Source organism: Octodon degus, unplaced genomic scaffold (assembly GCF_000260255.1).
Source record: "Octodon degus isolate 3935 unplaced genomic scaffold, OctDeg1.0 scaffold00031, whole genome shotgun sequence".
NCBI classification, from domain to species: Eukaryota; Metazoa; Chordata; class Mammalia; order Rodentia; family Octodontidae; genus Octodon; species Octodon degus.
In genome coordinates, this window is record NW_004524607.1 from 474,121 (window position 1) to 492,684 (window position 18,564).

The 18,564-nt window shown below is 42.1% G+C and overlaps 1 protein-coding gene across 5 annotated transcripts in view; it reads right to left on the reverse strand.

The window, feature by feature from the left end:
- Nucleotides 1-5,636: 5,636 nt before the first annotated feature.
- The window catches only part of Nt5c3a (5'-nucleotidase, cytosolic IIIA), a 51,170-nt gene continuing 38,242 nt past the window's right edge, over nucleotides 5,637-18,564 (reverse strand). For 4 of the 5 annotated variants that reach the window (XM_004629553.2, XM_023713441.1, XM_004629554.2 and 1 more), the window contains 8 exons: nucleotides 18,214-18,312; nucleotides 16,521-16,590; nucleotides 12,550-12,596; nucleotides 11,421-11,506; nucleotides 9,363-9,452; nucleotides 7,941-8,103; nucleotides 6,411-6,611; nucleotides 5,637-5,934 (listed from right to left, as the gene is read on the reverse strand). In XM_004629553.2, coding sequence (XP_004629610.1) covers nucleotides 5,833-5,934; nucleotides 6,411-6,611; nucleotides 7,941-8,103; nucleotides 9,363-9,452; nucleotides 11,421-11,506; nucleotides 12,550-12,596; nucleotides 16,521-16,590; nucleotides 18,214-18,312 — 858 coding nt within the window. In that variant the 3' untranslated portion in view covers nucleotides 5,637-5,832. Of the gene's footprint in view, nucleotides 5,935-6,410; nucleotides 6,612-7,940; nucleotides 8,104-9,362; nucleotides 9,453-11,420; nucleotides 11,507-12,549; nucleotides 12,597-16,520; nucleotides 16,591-18,213; nucleotides 18,313-18,399; nucleotides 18,491-18,564 lie in introns of those variants that run through there. The other variant, XM_023713443.1, reaches the window with a different exon arrangement.

Here is an 18,564-nt window from a genome sequence, read left to right on the forward strand (position 1 = left end):
CCTCACTCTGTCGCAGATGTTTTCTGTGACAGCTCCTGAGTACTGTGGAGGTTAAGTGACCCTGCTCCTTGAAGGCTGGGCTTGCAGCGGACCCCATGCCCTGTGCTCGCAGCCTTCGTGAGGATAAAACCATATGCTCAGTTTTATTCATCCCTGTTTGGATGTCTTTGTGGGCTGCTTTGGATGGTGGTGGGTTACGGTTTGCAGAACCAGAAGTTTTTCAGGGAAAGGAGAGGGAGGCTTAGAACTCAGGAAAAGAGGCCATCAGGTGCTTCTGTTCTGCTGGAGGCTCAGAGGGCCCAGCTGAGCTGTGGCTTTGTGGGACACAGGACACGCAGGCAGGCAGGCTTTCTGCTGCCACTGCATATCTGCTGTATGTGTGTGTGGCCATGATTTAGGGTCTGGTGGGCTTGCACGATTGGACATGCAAAGGTCAAATTCAGGGTGGAGACCTTGGGCTCCTTGTCTCATCGTTATTGCTGCTGCTTACGGCAGGAGCTTCTGTGACACCCAGCTTCTGCCTGAGACAGCCTGAACTTTGGTCCTAGACACAAAGCGCTGAACTAAGACGTTGCAGGCATCCGTTTTGGTGGTACTGGGGATTGAACTCAGGAGCTTGTGCTTGCCAGGCAAGCGCTTATTCTACTGAGCTATCTCCCCGGCCCCAACACCAATGAACTCGGACCTCTGGTTGTTTACCAATTTTTGCTTTTCAAAATACTTTAAAAAAGACACCATTAGCTGGTCTGAATGCAAGACCTTAGAGCTAAGTGCGGCTCCCTGCCTCATACGTGACTTTATTAGCTGAAGTTTCTAGGAACAAACCACTTCTTTTGCATCCTGTTTCCTTGGTTCTTTTGGGAATCTGGAGACTCTTTATTTAATAACAAACTGATTTTGATTATTTATGGCTAGTTGCAGATGTGATTTACTAGTGTTTGGTTTTGTGTGCTCCTCATTATCGTTAGGCTTTTTGTTTGGTCAGCTTACCCTGGCCACATCTAAATCTCAGGTGCTGCTGTATGTTAGGAAGGTGGTGGGAGGAGGCAGGGCCTATGGGCCCTCTGGTCACTGGGGTGGGTCCATGCCCTGAGCAGACCTGCATAGTCTGTCTCCCACTTGCTGGCCATGTAGTGAGTGGCTTTGCTGTCACATGCGCCCATCATTGTGTCCCCCTTGCCACAGGCCCAAAGCCATGGGGCTGACAGAAGGTCAGACAGAACCATGCTCTACACAGAACCATGATGAAACCTCCCCCTTTGTGAGTTGGTTGTCTCGGGTTTTCTCTGGAGTAATGGAAAACTAACACCATACAGACAACACCAAACTTATACTTTCTGCTGAATTTCTCCTTTGTGCTCCAGGCTGTTTAGTGTCTCTCCTGTAGCTCTCCAGACACTTGTCACTCTGGGTGGCCAGGTGGGACATTCCTACCCCTCCAGAGGACTCCTGCTCTTCTCCTGTCTCCTGACACCCACCTTCTCCTCTTCCAGCTGGTGAATGCAACACAGCTGTCCCCCAGATCTACCCATATTTGCTGGCGTGGTGGCCATACAGCCCCTAATGGGTGTTCCTGTTTCACCCTGCCTGCTGTTCATTCTCCACATGTAGGGTAGGAGCTTTGTGCCATAGGGAGGCCAGAGAACCCAGTGCATGCGATCTGCGCTTCCCTGGGTGGCCCAGCAGCTACCACCCTCACCTCACTCCTTCCCATCCCCCATCATTGTTACCCCACCTCTCAGCTGTATATAAACACTGTGTGACCCCAAGGTCTCTGCTGGAACATCTGTCCTCCACCCACATGGCCACTGCTCCCTCCTTTCAGGGTTCTACTCCAGCATTGTCTCAGAGGAGCTTCCTCTATCCATCATCCCGTTGCCTGGGTTTTCTGTACAGCACATATCTTGTTATCTCCTTTTTCCTTGTCTTCCACTAGCAGTGGATGCTACATGAGAGCAGGAAGCCCAGCCCATTAACTTCTCGAGAAGCTGATGTGACTAGCTCTTTGCTTTGTCCTCACCCCTGCTCCTCAGTGCAGATGAGACACGGAGACTTAGAAGCTTGGTCCAGTCACAGAACACCTTGGCTCCAAGTGGATGCTTCATGTAGTTGGTTTTTTTTGTGATAGTATCTTGCTATGTAATCCAGAATAACCTCCAATACTCAATCTTCCTGCCTCAGCCTTCTGAGTGGCTGTGATTACAGGTGTGTGCCAACACACCCAGTGCCTAGCAGAGGTGACTTTTCTAAGTGTGTATCCCTTATGCCTTGAGTACTTTTTATCTGTCAAACTTTTACTGAAACACCAGATTAACTGTGAAAGTTTGCATAATGCTTGAATTACACGGTGACCATGGAGTGGTTTCAGTATTTGTCATCAAGATTATGTTCATCTTTTCTTTGGTGACTCTCCTTAATGTATGCCTTATAGGCTGCCTAAACTGACCGTCAGCAATCTTCATTTTGGTGTCTATTATGTACACCATGAGATGTAGACTTTTTGTGAAATTGCCCTGGAGAGTTGGTATCACCAATGATTGTTTTTCTCCTTTTTAAGTCAAAATTGTTCTAGCATTTCAAACTACTTTACCTGAGAAGGTAGTACTTAAATCCATGCAGGAGTGGTGGTGCACACCTGTAATCCCAACACTCAGGAGCTGAAGCAGGAAGAGCATGAACCTGAGCCCAGCCTGGGCTACACCATGAGGCCTTAGCTCAATAATCAAAAAAGGATTAGGGCTGCAGCTCAGTTCTATAGCACTTGCCTAGTGGGAACATGAGTTCTAATCTCCAGTACCTCTTCCTGCAATAATAATGGTAAAATTCAACCACTGGATGGCAAATGTGGTAGTTAGTAAACAATAGCAATGTTTATAGGAGCTGCAAAAGGCACTTCTGCTATACTGACTCAACCAGACAAAGGCTAGAGGGGAGGAGTGGAGTTCACTTAAAAAAAAAAAAAAATGTATTTAGTACAGGGTCTCACTACACAGATCAGACTTGCATGATCCTCCTGTTTTCAGCCTCCCAAGCATTGGGATTACAGGTGTGTGCCACCAAGCCCAGTCTCAGTTGCCATCTCAGCATGCCCTGGGGGTGAGGCCCGCACAGCATGCCAGGGATCAAACCTAAGCAGGTGTTTTAATCTGGAGAAGTTCACTTTTATGGACATAACAATATTGAATGGTTGGCCTCTGTTCTAAATTCAGACACATTTGAAATGCATGCAGAGGGAGCATATCCAATCCTCACACTCACTTCATAGATGGGCACATTGGGATACTGTGCAATAACTTATTTTCAGTGCTGATCATCCCAAAAGACCCAATCCTAAACCATCCTGGTTCAAACCTGCTAAACTCGGGATGAACAAAACCAGAAGTCTGATGCCACAGCCTATTTTTCAACAGCTGTAGTAAACTTTAAATTTTTTTAAAAATCATTTATTTATTTGGCACAGGGTCTCACTATGCAGCTTGGACTTGTAGTAATCCTCCTCTCTCAGCCTCCCCAGTGCTGGGATTATAGGCATGCACAACCAGCTGGTTTTGGTGGCCAACACAGTACACCCAGGGTTCCATGGCTGGCACGGCATGCAGCACTGGGGATCAAACCCAGGTCCTTGCGTTTGCCAGGCAGGCGCTTATATCACTGAGCTATCTCCCCAGCCCAGCTGCAGTACACTTCTGACACCAGAACTTGAGTACGAAATTATAAACATCAGTAGCATCACGCGTGAGATGTAACAGGTCACATGCCTGTCGCAGGAGACAGCACAGGGACCTTGGAGATACAGCACTATAGGCACATGCTGCGCTGAGGGCTGAGCCCCGAAGGGACAGAGGTAATCAAAATTTATAAAAAATGCTTAAATTTTAAAAATCTGTCATGTAAGACATTGCTGTGAATCTTCCTCAAAATCTTCCATGATTCAAACACTTGTACCATAGCTTTTGCCACTTTCTGAAGCAGTTCTAGAATTCTTCATGTGTCTTTACAAGGTAAGATAAAAAATATGATGAATACTGCCACTGAGGACCATCCAATAGAAAAAGCCAGGCTCATAAAAACGTGACACTGTGTCCTTGTCCACCTTATGCACCAGATCTGAAATCATGCAATTTTTTGCTTTTCCCTAAAGTCAAAATGACTGTGAAACATCAACATTTTGAATCAATTCAGACATCGTCAGCCACGAAAGTGTAACAAAAGACACAAAAGACTCCCAGAGCTGCATCAAAGTGCCAATTAAAAAAATTAAACATTCACTATACTTGATGATAATTTGGATCCATTCTATTTTTTACTCTTGCTTTTTGAGACAGTTTCACACTGTAGCAGGCTGGCCTTCAGCTCGCTGTGTAGTCTAAGCTGGTCTTAAATTCATAGCGATCGGGCTGGGGAGATGGCTCAGTAGAATAAGTGCATGCCTGGCAAGCACAAGGGCCTGAGTTCAATCCCCAGTTCCGAGAAAAAAAAAAAAAAAAAAGATCTTTAAATTCATGGCGATCTTCCTGCTGCCAGAGTGGCATTAGTGGGGCATGCACCAGCATGCCCAGCTGCTCGTGCATATATTGTCTCATTGTTTATTGTAAAAGGAACGAATGGCAGAGACTAACAATGGGTGCTGTAGGCCATGTGACTTTTCCTTTCTGTCACTTTGTCACTCTCCTGGGCCAGAAGCCCCATCCACAGCCAAAGTTCAGAGCCATCTGCTCCAGCTGTGTGGACTTCAGTTCGGAGGTCACAAGGAACCAGCAGGCTGCTGTGGGATGGGGAGGACCTGGAGAGGGAGTCGGAGGGCTGCAGGTGAGTCTCCTGCGTGAGGGTCTGCGCTGCTCAGCTTGTTTGTGATGTTTTGAGAATAAAGCACTTACTTTCCTCCATATTTTCAACTGGGGAAATAATTTTCATAAGCCTTGGTATGTTCTGAAGGGCAGAATAAACCTCTCCCACAAGTATCTTTTTATGCTTGAATTTATAAACATAAGAGCCACTATGACAAGGATGTTATAATTCACATGTACAAAATGAAAGAGCGAGAGGAACAAACAACAGGTAGGGTAGTAAATACAGTACTTGTTGAACAGTCTTTTTTGGTGTGTGTGGGGGCACTGAGCCAGAGTCCCCTGTGGAGACCAGCCTTGCCTGGTGCGTGCAAGGCTCCTGTCTGCCTCAGGCTCCCATGCACTGAGATTACAGGCATATGCCATGCCCGGCCTAAATAAGTCTTGACAGCAGAATTAACAAAGTTTTCATTTCATGTTTATTATCAGTGCTTCAACAGAACATTTTGTAGATTAGCAAGTGACATGTGGATACCAACAGTTTTTGCCAAGCTTCTGGTGAACAGTGATTTTGCTCAGACTGAATAACCAAATTTAATACAATGTTGGGAGATGGTGGAAACACTGGCACAATCCACCCAAATTACAAAATGACAATACTTAAAATCATGCACATTATTTCACCATTTCATAAAACACTTTAAATTCTACAAACTTTCTTGTTACAAAAAAAAAAAAAAAACCCTCAAAAATTGCATGATACCATGGAACTACAAAATTTACCTTGGAAAAGTAGGAAGTTACTTTTCCAATTCTGGCTGTAAAATTTCTTTCTTCCTTTTTCTTTTTAAGTTGGTTAAAAAACATGGTAAGGAGTGTGTTGAGAGGTGGGAGCGGAGTTACCAGTTGAGGGATGCACCGTGTCCGACTGAACACTTCAGCTGCACAAAGGGAGGACTTCACCACCAAGAATGCATCATAAATAAAGTCTTCTGCAGAAAGGGAGTTGAGCAGTCCAGGAGCGAGGCGCTGCTACAGACACCTGCTACAGAATCTTCTGTAGAATGGAATTGGCCACTTCCAATGACTCATCTTTTACTAAGACAATATCATAAGCGTCCATGTACTTTTCTAATAGCTCATCTACCTAATGAACAAAGTAACACAATAAAAATTAACATGCAGAGGGGAGAAGCAAGCCATTTCAATATTAACCCCCCTGTTATATTAGATCTGTTGAGCAGTCAAGTCATTTCAATTTCATAAAGCTTCTGAAATGAGAACCTTTAAACTATAACTCATTGCCAAGAATTTTTCCACATGGTAGCTTTTTCCCTAAGTGATTTCTCTCCAGTCCAGAGGTGATTCTGTCCTGAGAACTTCTGCAGTCTAGAGACTTTTCTGACTCTCATGGCCCCAGGGAGGGGCAGCCAGCAGGTGGTGCCACTTGCACAATGTCCACCCTCCTCACCCACACGTGCAGCATGGACCTGTGCTTCTCAGTGTCTCTCGGATCAGCATCAAAGCACAGTGTAAAAGCTCTTATGTGCCTATAGGGCAATTACCTATAAAGTTTCTTTTTCTTTTCTTTCTTAAAAGAAAATTTCAGACTTATGTACTTACCCGATCATTTAGATAGCCAATTTTCAGAATATGTTCAACATTGGCCACCCCATCTGCCATTCGCAAGTCTCCTTGGGAGTCTCCCAGCAGAATTATGTTGCTGTTGTCTTTTAGTTGACTGAAATAGTCTGTATTCTTCAAGGCACCATCATGTTTGTTGAATACATGAATTAGTTCTCCCTTAAATCCTATGAGCACCCCCTGTTAAAAATAGAAATGCTCTAAAGTAAGAGATCTTTTTTTTTTTTAACATTTTATTTTTTTTTTCTTATTTTTATTTACGAGAGAGAGAGAGAGAGAGAGAGAGAGAGAGAGAGAGTGGTGTGTGTGTGTGTGTGTGTGTGTGTGGCCAGCTCAGCCCACCAGGGGGCGGGGCTGGCTGGCATGTGGTGCTGGGGGATCGAACCGCAGTCCCTGATGCCTTGCCAAGCTTGTTCCAAGTAGGTGCTTTAGACCACTGAGCCATCTCTCCAGCCCCTCTAAAGTAAGAGATCTTTTAAACAACATTTGTTAGACTTTGCTGTTTTACAGTTCTTACTAGGTTCCACTATTATTTTATCAAAAGAAATTTACAGCCAGGCTTGGTGGTGCAAGCTGTAACCTCAGCACTTGGAAGGCTGAAGCAGGAGGATCGTTGCAAGTTTGAGGCCAGCCTGGGCTATACAGTGAGTTTAAAGACAACCTGTACTATACAGTGAGACCTTGTCTTAAAACAAAACAAAGCACTTAAATCTAAGTTGATCACATTCACAGGAGGTAGCAAGGGCTTCAGAAGTAACTTACTAACTAGTGACTATTTTAAATGGAAAAATTCAATGAACTGAGGATACAACTTTCATTTTTCACTTTGTTCTTAATCAAAGTATTTCATTTTATGAATTTTATAATATAGCATCTCTTGTTGAAACATGGTCTCACTCACTAGCCCTGGTGGCCTTGGACTCTCGATCCTCCTGCCCCAGCCTCCCAAGTGCAAGGGTTACAGGTTTAAATCATCACACCACGCTAAAATGCTGTCTTAACGAGGGAAACTTGTTTAAATAATGTCAGTTCTAACTCACTTTTTTTTCAACCAATGCATGTTAAATCTTCAGAACTTCCGCATTAAATTACATTAATAGAAGTCTTATAAACTGCAATTAGTCTATAACTTTGTGTACCAAAGTTTAAGAAGGTGCATTATCTTAAAAATACCATAGGTGCAGTAATATGAGAGATGAAGATGACAAGTCTACCAACCTGGCTTCTTTAATGAACATATTTCAAACAATAAATAAATTTACAAGATTAAAATATTTTCAGATTTTACAAATAACTGAACACTGAGTGGTGTGCATGCCTGCAATTCCAGATACTTAAGAGGCTGAAGCAGCAGTGTCACCAGTTCAAAGTTAGCCTGGGCAACCCAGGAAGACAAACCCAGCAAGATGCTCAAAAACTTGGAGATGTGGCTCAGTGCAAGGGCCTGGAATCAATTCCTGAGCTACGAGGGGGAAAAAATGCAATTGAGGAATGACCTGATATTCTTACATTTTCATCAAAATCCATGAAGTTGGAGACGACTTTGACATTTGGATGATAAACTCCAGCTTGACGAATAACTTCCTCTAGAACATCACCGATACCAGCCGAAAATATAAACACAGGGATACTGTGCTGTTGGAGTTTATCAAAGAAATTCTCGTACCCTTCCCTGTAAGTTAGAGAGACAACGTAATTGTTAAACAGTAACAGTTTATATCCTTTTCACTTAGAAGCTGAAAAGCAAAATGTTTCTACTGAATTCTATGGCTCACATATGTCCTCATTTCAAAATACTGCGTAGGAGGGCAGTTGCTAATACAGTTTTAAGTGAACTGTCACTTTAAAAACTTGTACTGTTAAGGGCATGGGTGTCAGTAACTGCCCTTCTGCCTTCTCTGTAATTAACTATAATAGCACTAACTAGACGTCTGCAGACTCATCCTGGCTATGCAAGCCTGTTAGTTCCAGTTTATATCATTCAAAGCAAGTGGTCAGCCACTTTGGGTGTGCTGGAAACCCCTGCCTGATGGCCAGCTGGCTGCTGTCCACTCCAAAAGAGCAAAGCAGCACGACTTTGCTGTATTCTCTTCACTTCTGGCCACTCTCTTCCCCCCATTTTTTTTTTAAAGAGCCAATTTATTTTATTTTATTTTTATTTTTTATTTTTTTTGGTGGAACCAGGGATTGAACCCTCCCCCAAATTTTAAGATATTTTTTTCTTTTAAATGAGGCTGTCACTATATATGAATAAAATACTCAAAGTATTGTTTCTGAAAGGTTTTTTTTCTTTTCTCTTTAGAAGTAAGTACCTTAAAAAATAGCATCCAAATGTCAGGCAGGTAGGCTAGGGTGTAGCTTAGTGGCAGAGAGCTACAAGGGAAGCCTCTGACTTTAATGCCCAGCACCATGAAAAAGATTAGCATCCCTGCAGTTCTTTAATAACAAGTTGATAATTTTATGATGTGGAAAATAGTACTGAAAACAAAAGCTTCTAATACATTTCATGCATTGCAAATATTTGTGTACCTTTCCCAGAAAGTTTTCAAAGAAGTCTGAGAATTCAGTAGATTCACAAATTTATAAACAATACATAAATTTATATCCTTTTTAACTTGATCTGTAAACATTCCTTTCATAATTAGTTCTTTTGAAAGTATTTTGCTAAAGAATTTCAAAATGGTCTTGGTTGGATAAATTTGTAAGTTAGTCTTGAATTTTTTAATCTGGAGAAAGGAAATACAAATTAGTACTTAACGCTTCTAAGGCTCTGGTCATCAACACTGAATCTCACACATCATCACTCTTCATTTTGCAACAGATGGCATATAGTGAATATTTTAATGGAACTTTATTTTAGTAAAAACATAGTGAGTAGATTTTTCATAGTGCACTTCTGTTGACAACAACAAAAGTACCCAAGAGACTTACTTGAGCATCACGTCAGATTCTGCCACAATTTCCTTGAGTTTAGCTTTTGGTATACGCTGCTCAACGAGCAAACCATGTGACCTTGTGTACCTGGAATTTTGACCAAAGAGGGAAAAATACATTAAGACACTTGTCTTTATCACATAGTGTTCAGTGACTTCTGTTCCTCATGAATGCCTATCCCAAATGTATCTCAAAATGTGATACGCTATTTATTTATTTATTTTTGGTAGCACTGGGGATTGAACCCAGGGTGTTTGACTGAACAGCGTCCCGAGCCGTTTTTAGTTTGAGGTAGGATCTCATTAAATTACCCAGGCTGGGCTGCAACTTGCAGTCCTTCTGCCTCGGCCTTCCAGGGCGCTCAGGTTATAGCTGCGCACCTCCTGCATGGCCTCGTGTGCATATTTTTACAGCATTTTATGGTTCTCCCAAACCCAGCCTTAGCTTAGTTAATATGGTAATAGAAGGACACAGAATGTAAGCCTTTGCTTAGTCTAAGAACTCAATTCACTGAGGCAGTGCAATAACTTCTGACTGCACAGGGTCTTTTTTTCATTTGTTTGCAGATTAAATTTTCCTGAAAAGTATCAAGATGCTTCCTAGTGAGCAAGAGTCCTTGGTGTGTACGGATGAGGCTGCTTTGTAATTATGTAAGAACACCTACAATTACAGCATCCTAGCATGAGGGCCTCTAGAATGTCTCTCTTACCCCTCCCCAGAGAGCCCAAACTACCCCTCAGTACTTCCAGCCGATCTTCCTCTCAGCCTGAGAGCTTCCTATCAGCCAGTGAGCTCATTCTCCAAGGAGGCTTCTTTCACTGCTAGACAATCCTAACTCTCAGACAGTCCTTTCTTTTATTAAGGAGAAACCATTCTTAACCTTTTCAAATCTAGTTCCAGTTTTTTTGGGGGGTGGGTGGGGGAGTGTGACAAGGGCTCATTATTATAGCCTAGGCTGGCTTTGAACCTGCAGCAATTCCCTGCCTCAGCATCTCCAGTGCTGGGGTCATAGGTGTGTGCTGCAACTCCCAGGTCCAGTTCCACCTCTAGAAGAGCATAAGAAAGTCTCTTTTTAAATTTAAAATCATAAGGATGATGAAGACAAATACTTCCAGTCTCTTCAGATTTTAAAGCTGTAGTCAGGCTGGGTGTGGTAGTGCATACCTGTAATCTCAACAAGCGGGAGGCTGAAACAGGAGGGTTGCTTTGAGTTTGAGGTTAGCCTGGGCTAGAAAGGGAGTTTAAGGCCAGCCTCAAATGCATAGCAAAAACTTGTCCCCAAAAGACACACACACACACACACACACACCCCAGCTGCTTCTCAAAGCAAGGCACCTTTTTGGGTTTTTTTTTTGGCTACTCATGCTGCCTTAAGGGCAGGTCTGCTGTAGCTTCTGGAGCTGGGAATCGAACCGAGGTCCTATGTGCCTGATTGCATTAGCACAAGAGGCGCTTTAAACAACTGAGCTATCTGGCACCCTCCCCCCTACACATACAAGGTATTTTTTTTGTAAACATAGAACTGAGGATCTCACCTGGAATCTGAAACATCTAGGCAAGTGGTCTGCCACTAACCTATATGTCCTTGCCTCACTCAAACCACATTTTACTCCATGAAATGCTCTTAAAATGAGATGGCTCAGGTGGATGGCTCTAGTTCTGTTAGTCAGAGTCTGTGATGGTAGTTTTCTCCTAGAGCCCAACACCACACTCAAACTGGGACTTGCTGGGAAGGCTGCACTATGATGAACGCAACATACATTAAAGGTCTCAGCAGCCGGGACAAACTGAATTCAGAGTCAATTATAACCCTAATTTTTTTTTTTTTTTTTTTGTACATTAAACCACATCTTACCCATATTTAAAAAGGTCAAGTTTGTCTTTTGTTTAGGGGCAAGGTCTCACTATGCAATTCAGACTGGCTAACTTAGCAGCCCAGGATGGTCTCAAACTTGCAGCGATCTTCCTGCCTCAGCCTCCCAAGGGCTGGGATACAGGTGTGTACCATCGTGCAAGGCTAACAGCTGCACTTGCTTTTCAGGTCCCAGCACTTACCATTCTACCATATAAGGGAACTTCTCCTCCACAGTAAGCACAGGGTCCACTTCAATAGCATAATACTGTTCCTTCAGCTGCAGTAGCTAGAGAGAAACAGGACTTCATCATGAAGGTTACAATCTTGTTACTAATCTGCTTTGTTTTATAGAAAGCAAAATAATATAAACATGTTTTCTATGAAGTGCTTTCTAAGTGAAGAATAAATTGGGTGGTGCACCACTTAAATCTACTAAGAACTATTCATCAGACTACCATTCAAAACAACTTTAGTTCTCACATGAAAGTATTAAAATTGATTCACCCTATGGCTCTTATTAGGTTTAAACAGAGACACTCCATCAAAATACTCTAATGATTTCCTGATCAAAGGGGAGCAAAATAAATAAATAAATGAATGTACTTTTGTTTTAATTTTCATGTAATATGTTAAAACATTTTACTAATCATTCAAGTTTTAAATCTAAGGTTTGCTGGTGTTAGGTCCCCCAAGGCCTCATGTGCTCTCAGTGGGCTTTTGGGAAGAGACTGGGCAGTGGGTGTGTCATACTGCCTTAGTTCTCTGATGTGTTTATAGCCGGATGTGACACTGGGAGGTGAAGTCTGGTGGGAGAGCTGGAGCACTGGGCGCCTTGCCCAGAAGGCAGTGTACGTCTATTCCTCCTCCCTGGAGGCTCTGCTGCCTGTCACTGTGCCACCCTGTTTTGGGAGCCAGCCAACAGACTGAAACCACCTTTCCTCTGTTAGCCTGTGGTGTCAGGTACTTTGTCCAGCAACAAGAAAGTAACTAAGATAGTTGGTTTGAAAAGTACTGTTAATTTTTCCTTAAAAATCCAGTAAAGATGAATAGCAAGGCATGGTGGTATATAATCCTAGCTACTCTTAAGGCTGAAGTAGGAGAAAAGTAAATTTCAGCCAGCCTGAGCAACTTACTGAGACCCTGTCTCAAAATAACAACAGGACTGAGGAGATGGCTCAGTAGTAGGGCACGCGCACCTAGGCATATAAAGGCCTGGGTTCAATTCCCAGTACCATACAGTAAAACAAAATATAGCATTTTGTTTTGTGTGAACAAACCTGATGCAATTCTCAGGCAACAGAGACTGACTGTGTTCCTGGTAGTGCTTACCTTTTTTCGACATTCATCTGTAACCAGCTTACAGTTATCAATGACATCTAGTGAGAAAGCAAAGAGGCATTAAAAGAAAATACTGTGATCGATGCCACCACCATCAGGAATATCTGGGTACTTTTCATTTTATATGCCACGTCAACAACCTCAGTTATTAAAGCTTTTGGTCTCCACTTGGACAGAGCGGCACATGCCTGTAATCCCAGCACTTAGGGGGCTGAGAAAGGAGGATCTCTGCAGGCTGGAGGCCAGTGTGGGCTACCCAGTGAGTTTAAGCCCAGCCTAAACTGCACAGTGAGACCTTGTCTCACAAACGAACCAACCAAAAGCAAACACACACCAAACCAAACCAGTGAAAAAAAATCAAACCCCAAAACGAAAGCCGAACATCTTTTGATCTCAATGGTTTCATTCACCTAGCACTGCTGTGGAAGCTAAGAGTTTTAAAATCTGAGATTTTGAGAATCCTTACACGCATCATTGATCCAAACAATTAAAGGTCTTCAAACACTGCTAGGTTCACCTTCCTTTTTTAATTAAATTAAAGCAAGAAATGTACCAAAGCAGGAGACAGGGCCTGGCAGAACTGGCTGGGGGGCTGGGGATACAGCTCAGCAGTATAAGTGCCTGCCTGGCAAGCACAAGGGTCCAGTGTTCAGACCCCAGTGCAGGGGGAAAAAAAAAAGATTTAAGGCTGGCGAGATAGCTCAGCAGACTACGTGCCTGCTTAGGCAAGCGCAGGGATCGGGCAGCACCAAATCTGGGTATGGTGGCACATGCCTGTAATCCCAGTGCTAGGGAGGCTGCAAACGGGAGGATCTCCACGAGTCTGAGCTGTGCAGTAAGACCCTGTACCAAATACATGTTACAACAAAACAAAACAAAACAAAACAAAACAAAACAAAACAAAACAAAACAAAACACTGGCTGGGGAAGTAGGAATGACCTATTAATCACACAGTCCCAGGACACATGCAGAACAGCTCCACAGCCCCATGCAGACTTCTCAAAGAGCAGTTTTTCCATAGGATGACCCAGGCCTGACATTAGCCTGTGTCCTCTCACAGTGGCCTGCCCTCATCTTGGAGAGTACTTTTTCCTAACTTTCACTTGCTCCAAACTCATTCTGCAAAGTCTGTTTCTTTTCCTACCTTTAATAAAGGTAAAAACTTCACCAGTTTATGCTTGTTTTGACCAACTCTTTGTTCAGAACCAAAACCACTGTTATACCCTGTCAAAACTGACTCCATTTTATTGCCCTTCTAACCTCGTGGTGTTCTTGTTCTGTATGCACCTACCCCTCCCAACTCCTCACCCCTGTGACTCAAGTCTTATATCTGTTCCCCAAACTTTATCTCAATGAACTCTATGTGACTGCCAACTCAGCACCCCCACCCAACAGGACCACCCCATGAACTAATGACCCGCTGTACCCCATGATTGATTTCAGCACCCCACCCAATGGGACCACCTAATGAACTAATGCCCCTGCCACTTCTTCCTCTCCACCTCTTCCCTGTTTTTGCGGTTTTCAAGCTTAAATACTGACCCCTTGTCAATGCTCAGCGCGCCTCTTTGCACCCTGCATAGAGACCGCCGCTGGGTACCAGCTAAAATAAAGCGCTTCTTTTAACTTTTGGACTTGCCTCGTTGTCATCTGATTTTTGAGCTACAACAACCACCTCTGGGAGACTGTAGCATCATAAAACCTGGTAACGGTATCTTTGAAGTACATTATTTCTTTTGAGGTGTGTGGTGGGACTAGTACTGGGGACTGAATCCTGGGCCTTTGCACTGACTACATTCCCCAGTCTTTTTCATTGCATTTTTACTTATTGTTTCCCTTTTTTGAGACGTGGGTCTCAGTATGTAGTTCAGGCTGCCTTTGAACTATTTATCCCAGGCTGGCCTTGAATTGCCAATAATCCCGAGGGCTGGAATTATATACATGTGCCACTACACTGGGTTTTTACTTGTATTACAGGATATTATTATCCTGTAATAAGTTAATTTAAGCCTCACTAAGTTAATTTAAGTCGCTCATGCTGGCCTTGAACTCCTGATGATCCACCTTCCTGCCTCACTCAGCTTCCCAGTGTACTGAGACTAGTCATGTGTAATGCCTAGCTCCACATCTTTCCTTCTTTTTAAAATTTTAAATTAAATAAAATCATTAAATTAATTTTTAATTAAATTACTGAGGATTGAACCCAAGACCTTCATAAGGAGTCACATTACAAATTTTTCAAATTATTTGTAATTTTTAGATACAAACTAAGCCACTGAGTTGGCCAGACTGAGGTCAAACTTGGGATTCTCCTGCCTCAACTTCCCAGAATACTATGATTAAAGTACAGTGTATGTCACTCTGATAAAGCAATAAACAATGTGAAAATACAGAAAACAGGCTTCTACAAAAGAGAAGAAAACCCGCACAATTTTACTGTTCAAAAATAAATTACCAAGGCTGGGAATATAGCTCAGTAGTATAGCACCTGCCTCACAAGTACAAGGTCTTAAGTAAATAAATTACTAATATGTAGATTTCCTTTCAGTATTTATTTTTATTTTTTTGTACTGGGAATTGAACTCAGACCTTGCACTTGTCCAGCAGGAGCTGTACCACTGAGCTATATCCCCAGGCCCCTTTTTAATCTTAAAGTGTTGTGCATTATCCATTAGAAAAGGGACCAAACCAAATCTGTAATTTTAAACTATTTATTTCATATTGCAGTTCATACTTTTCATGAATTAAAAACCATGCTAGCATGTATTTGGCCCTGAATTAATTCCCAGTATTACAAACAAAATGAAAAGCTCCATAGCTATCACCCATTCACAATGGTTACAGCTGCTGCTCTGTGGGTAGAACAGAATTTATACCACTGCTACTGTGTGAAGTGTTTTAGAATTTTTTTTACACATATACTAGCAGTAAGCAAGAAGACATATCATGGTTTCCTTGTGGGGTTAAATATTATTAAAAATGTCACTACCAACTTGGAAAATAAATACAGAAATATTAAAGTAGCAATACAGCCAGCTGTGGTGACATATACCTGTAATCCAGGCATCTTGGGAGACTGAGGCAGAAGGACCACAAGTGTGAGTCTAACATGGGCAGCTTAGTGGGATGCTGTCTCAAAAAGAAAAACAGAAAGGGATGGGGGACATGGCTTTGTGGTACACTGTGCCTGGGTTTGATTACCAACTGTAAGAAAATCTAGCAACACAATTTAAATTGTAGTTTATTTAATAGCTTCTTTTTAATAAGTGATAAAACTCCTAGAAAACTCTATGCGTGCATTTTTGACCTGGGGATTGAATATAGGGCCTTCTGCATGCTATGCGTGAGCTCTGCCACTGAGCTAAATCCTCAGCCAAGAGTATTTGGCAAATGCTTTTTCTTTACATTAATGCAGTTTAAAACCAGTTTGAAGCTGGGCGTGGGGATACACACCTACAATCCCAGCACTGAGGAAGCTGAGGCAGGACTGCCATGAATTCAAGGTCAGCCTGAGGTACAAAATGAGATTCTGTTTAGAAAAAAAAAAGCAAAACCAAACAACAGAACTAATTTAAATAATTCTTAAATACTCAGCACTCGAGAGGCTGAGGCAGGAGAATCACTGCGAGTTCTAGACCATCCTGGACTATGAAGCGAGCTGAGGGCCAGCCTGAACTGCACAGTGACAGCCTATCTCAAAAAGATCAAACCATAACAACAACACCTTGAATAATGTGTGAAATATTTTGAAGTCTCTCTTTGCTATCAAAACTATATATGAAAATAGTCTTTTATATAAGCACAGGAAAAACAATCTTCAAAATATAGTTACAAAAAGTGAGTTCTCCTCACTTCTGACAACCAAAAGGAATTTTAAAATCCCTAATAGGCAAAATGGATCTTAAAATACTTAAGTACTTATCATTACTTTAAAGTACTTTTTAAAGAGCATCAGACTTACTATGACATGTGGGGCATCTTTTCCCTTTGTAGGAAAATCTACTTAGTGTCATATCAAAGTCAGTGATGATCTGTAAGAAAGAGAAAGGCATTACGTACCACAGATTCCAGGCCGACATTTCTGTGGCTCCCAAACACAGGGTACTGCGTCCTAGAGGCTCAGGCCAGGTGTGGCCTCAGTCCCACTCCAGGACACCAGTTCATCCTGAGTCTTTGGCTGCTGTCCACACACAGTCTGGGGAGTGCCCTTAACTACAGGTGCTCTCTTAATTACTCATCTTTGTCACCAAATACGTTACATCTCTTTATTTTTTTATTTATTTATTTTTTTATTATTATTTTTTTTTTTTTTGCAGAACTGGGGATTGAACTCAGGCCCTTCTACTGAGTTATCTCCCCATCTTTTGTCACCAAATAAAATCTGAATATCAGTGTAGGAATTTTTAACAGTTGGTGACCTTGTTATCCTTTTTTCTAGAGATAAAACACTATGAAAACTTTGGCCAATGTAGTCAATGTACAAAAATGCACTGGATGAAATAAAACGATATGAAGTTCTTAGTTATGCTTTACATATGAGATTTAACTTGCTTATTTAAGGGAAATACTAATGAACACATGAAAATAGTTTACTAGCTCTTAAAACTTAAAGAGACGGAGCTAATTTTTTTTTTTTTCTTCAGTAGTAGGGATTCAAACAAGGGCCTTCACAATGATGTACATCCCCAGCTTCCTGCCAGCCTGCTTGTCCATCTATCCACCCACCCACCCACCTACCCACCCACCCATGCATCCACCTACTCACCCACTAACCCACCCACTGATCCATTTTGAGCCAAGGACTGTCATTAAGTTGGCCAGGCTGGGCTCAAACTTACAATCCTCCAGCCTCTGTCTTCTGCAGTGTACCATCACATTTACAGATGTGTTAAAAACATGCGTTGCTCAATATTCATACTGTCAGTATAATTTACATTTAAAATGCTTCTTTAAAAAAAGAATTAAGAGGGCTGGCACGATAGCTCAGTGGACTAAAGTGCCTGCTGAGGCAGAGCGCAGTGGCTGGGGTTTGATCCCCAGCATGCCATGCTGGCCCCACTCAAGGGGTGCACTGAGAAGGGGATTGAGACTGGATGTGGTGGCACATGCCTATAATCCCAGCACTTGGGAGGCTGAAAACAGGAGAATCACTAGGTGTCCAATTTATACAGTGAGACCCTGTAGACCCTGTCCTAAATACAGAAAAAAAAAATTAGAAAATACAAGTATTTCCTAATGAAGTTTATATTTTAACAGTGGCAGTTAAAATATGGAAGATCAACTTAAAATTATATTTTTAATTCTTATTCTTAAAATGGTTAAATACTTGTGCATGACATTAGCTAATAATAAAGAAAAGCTGGGAACTGGGGTGTAGCCCAGTAGTAGAGGGGTTATTCAGAATACACAAGAACCTGGATTCAACCTTCAGCACCAAACCCAACAAATTTGTGTTTGCATTTCTAACACAAATGTATTGTGTATTTTAAGCTAACCTTAGGTAAGTATTTTAGATTTTAGATTTTTTTTTTTTTTACAGGCAAAAACTGCCTACTTAAATTTGCTTATTAAGATTATCTCAATAGGAGATGACAGGTCTGCCTGAACATTAAGAATAAAACCTTCCTAATGTTGGCTTCTTGATAATTAGTCACCTGAAGTTTGGCAGCTCCTCCTTTGATAAGACCACAGATAATTTCTTCTACTCTTGTGGGGTTCTTGATGCGAACTGAACTTTTCTGGAATTCTGGCATCTAAAAGGCAAAAAAAAAAAAAAAAAAAAATTACTTTTAATTATTCTTTCTCCAGGTTATTTTAATACCAAGCAGAAGGTATCTTGCTTGAGTGGACAGAAGGTTGAGGTACTACTTGAAAATCCAAGTCCCCAAATCAATCCATTCATACACGAGACAGCACATCAGTAGCTTCTACCTAGACGACAAGACACACAACCATGTTGTAGAAGCTGGAAACAGCTGTGCAAGTGTGCTTGCTTACCATCTGCG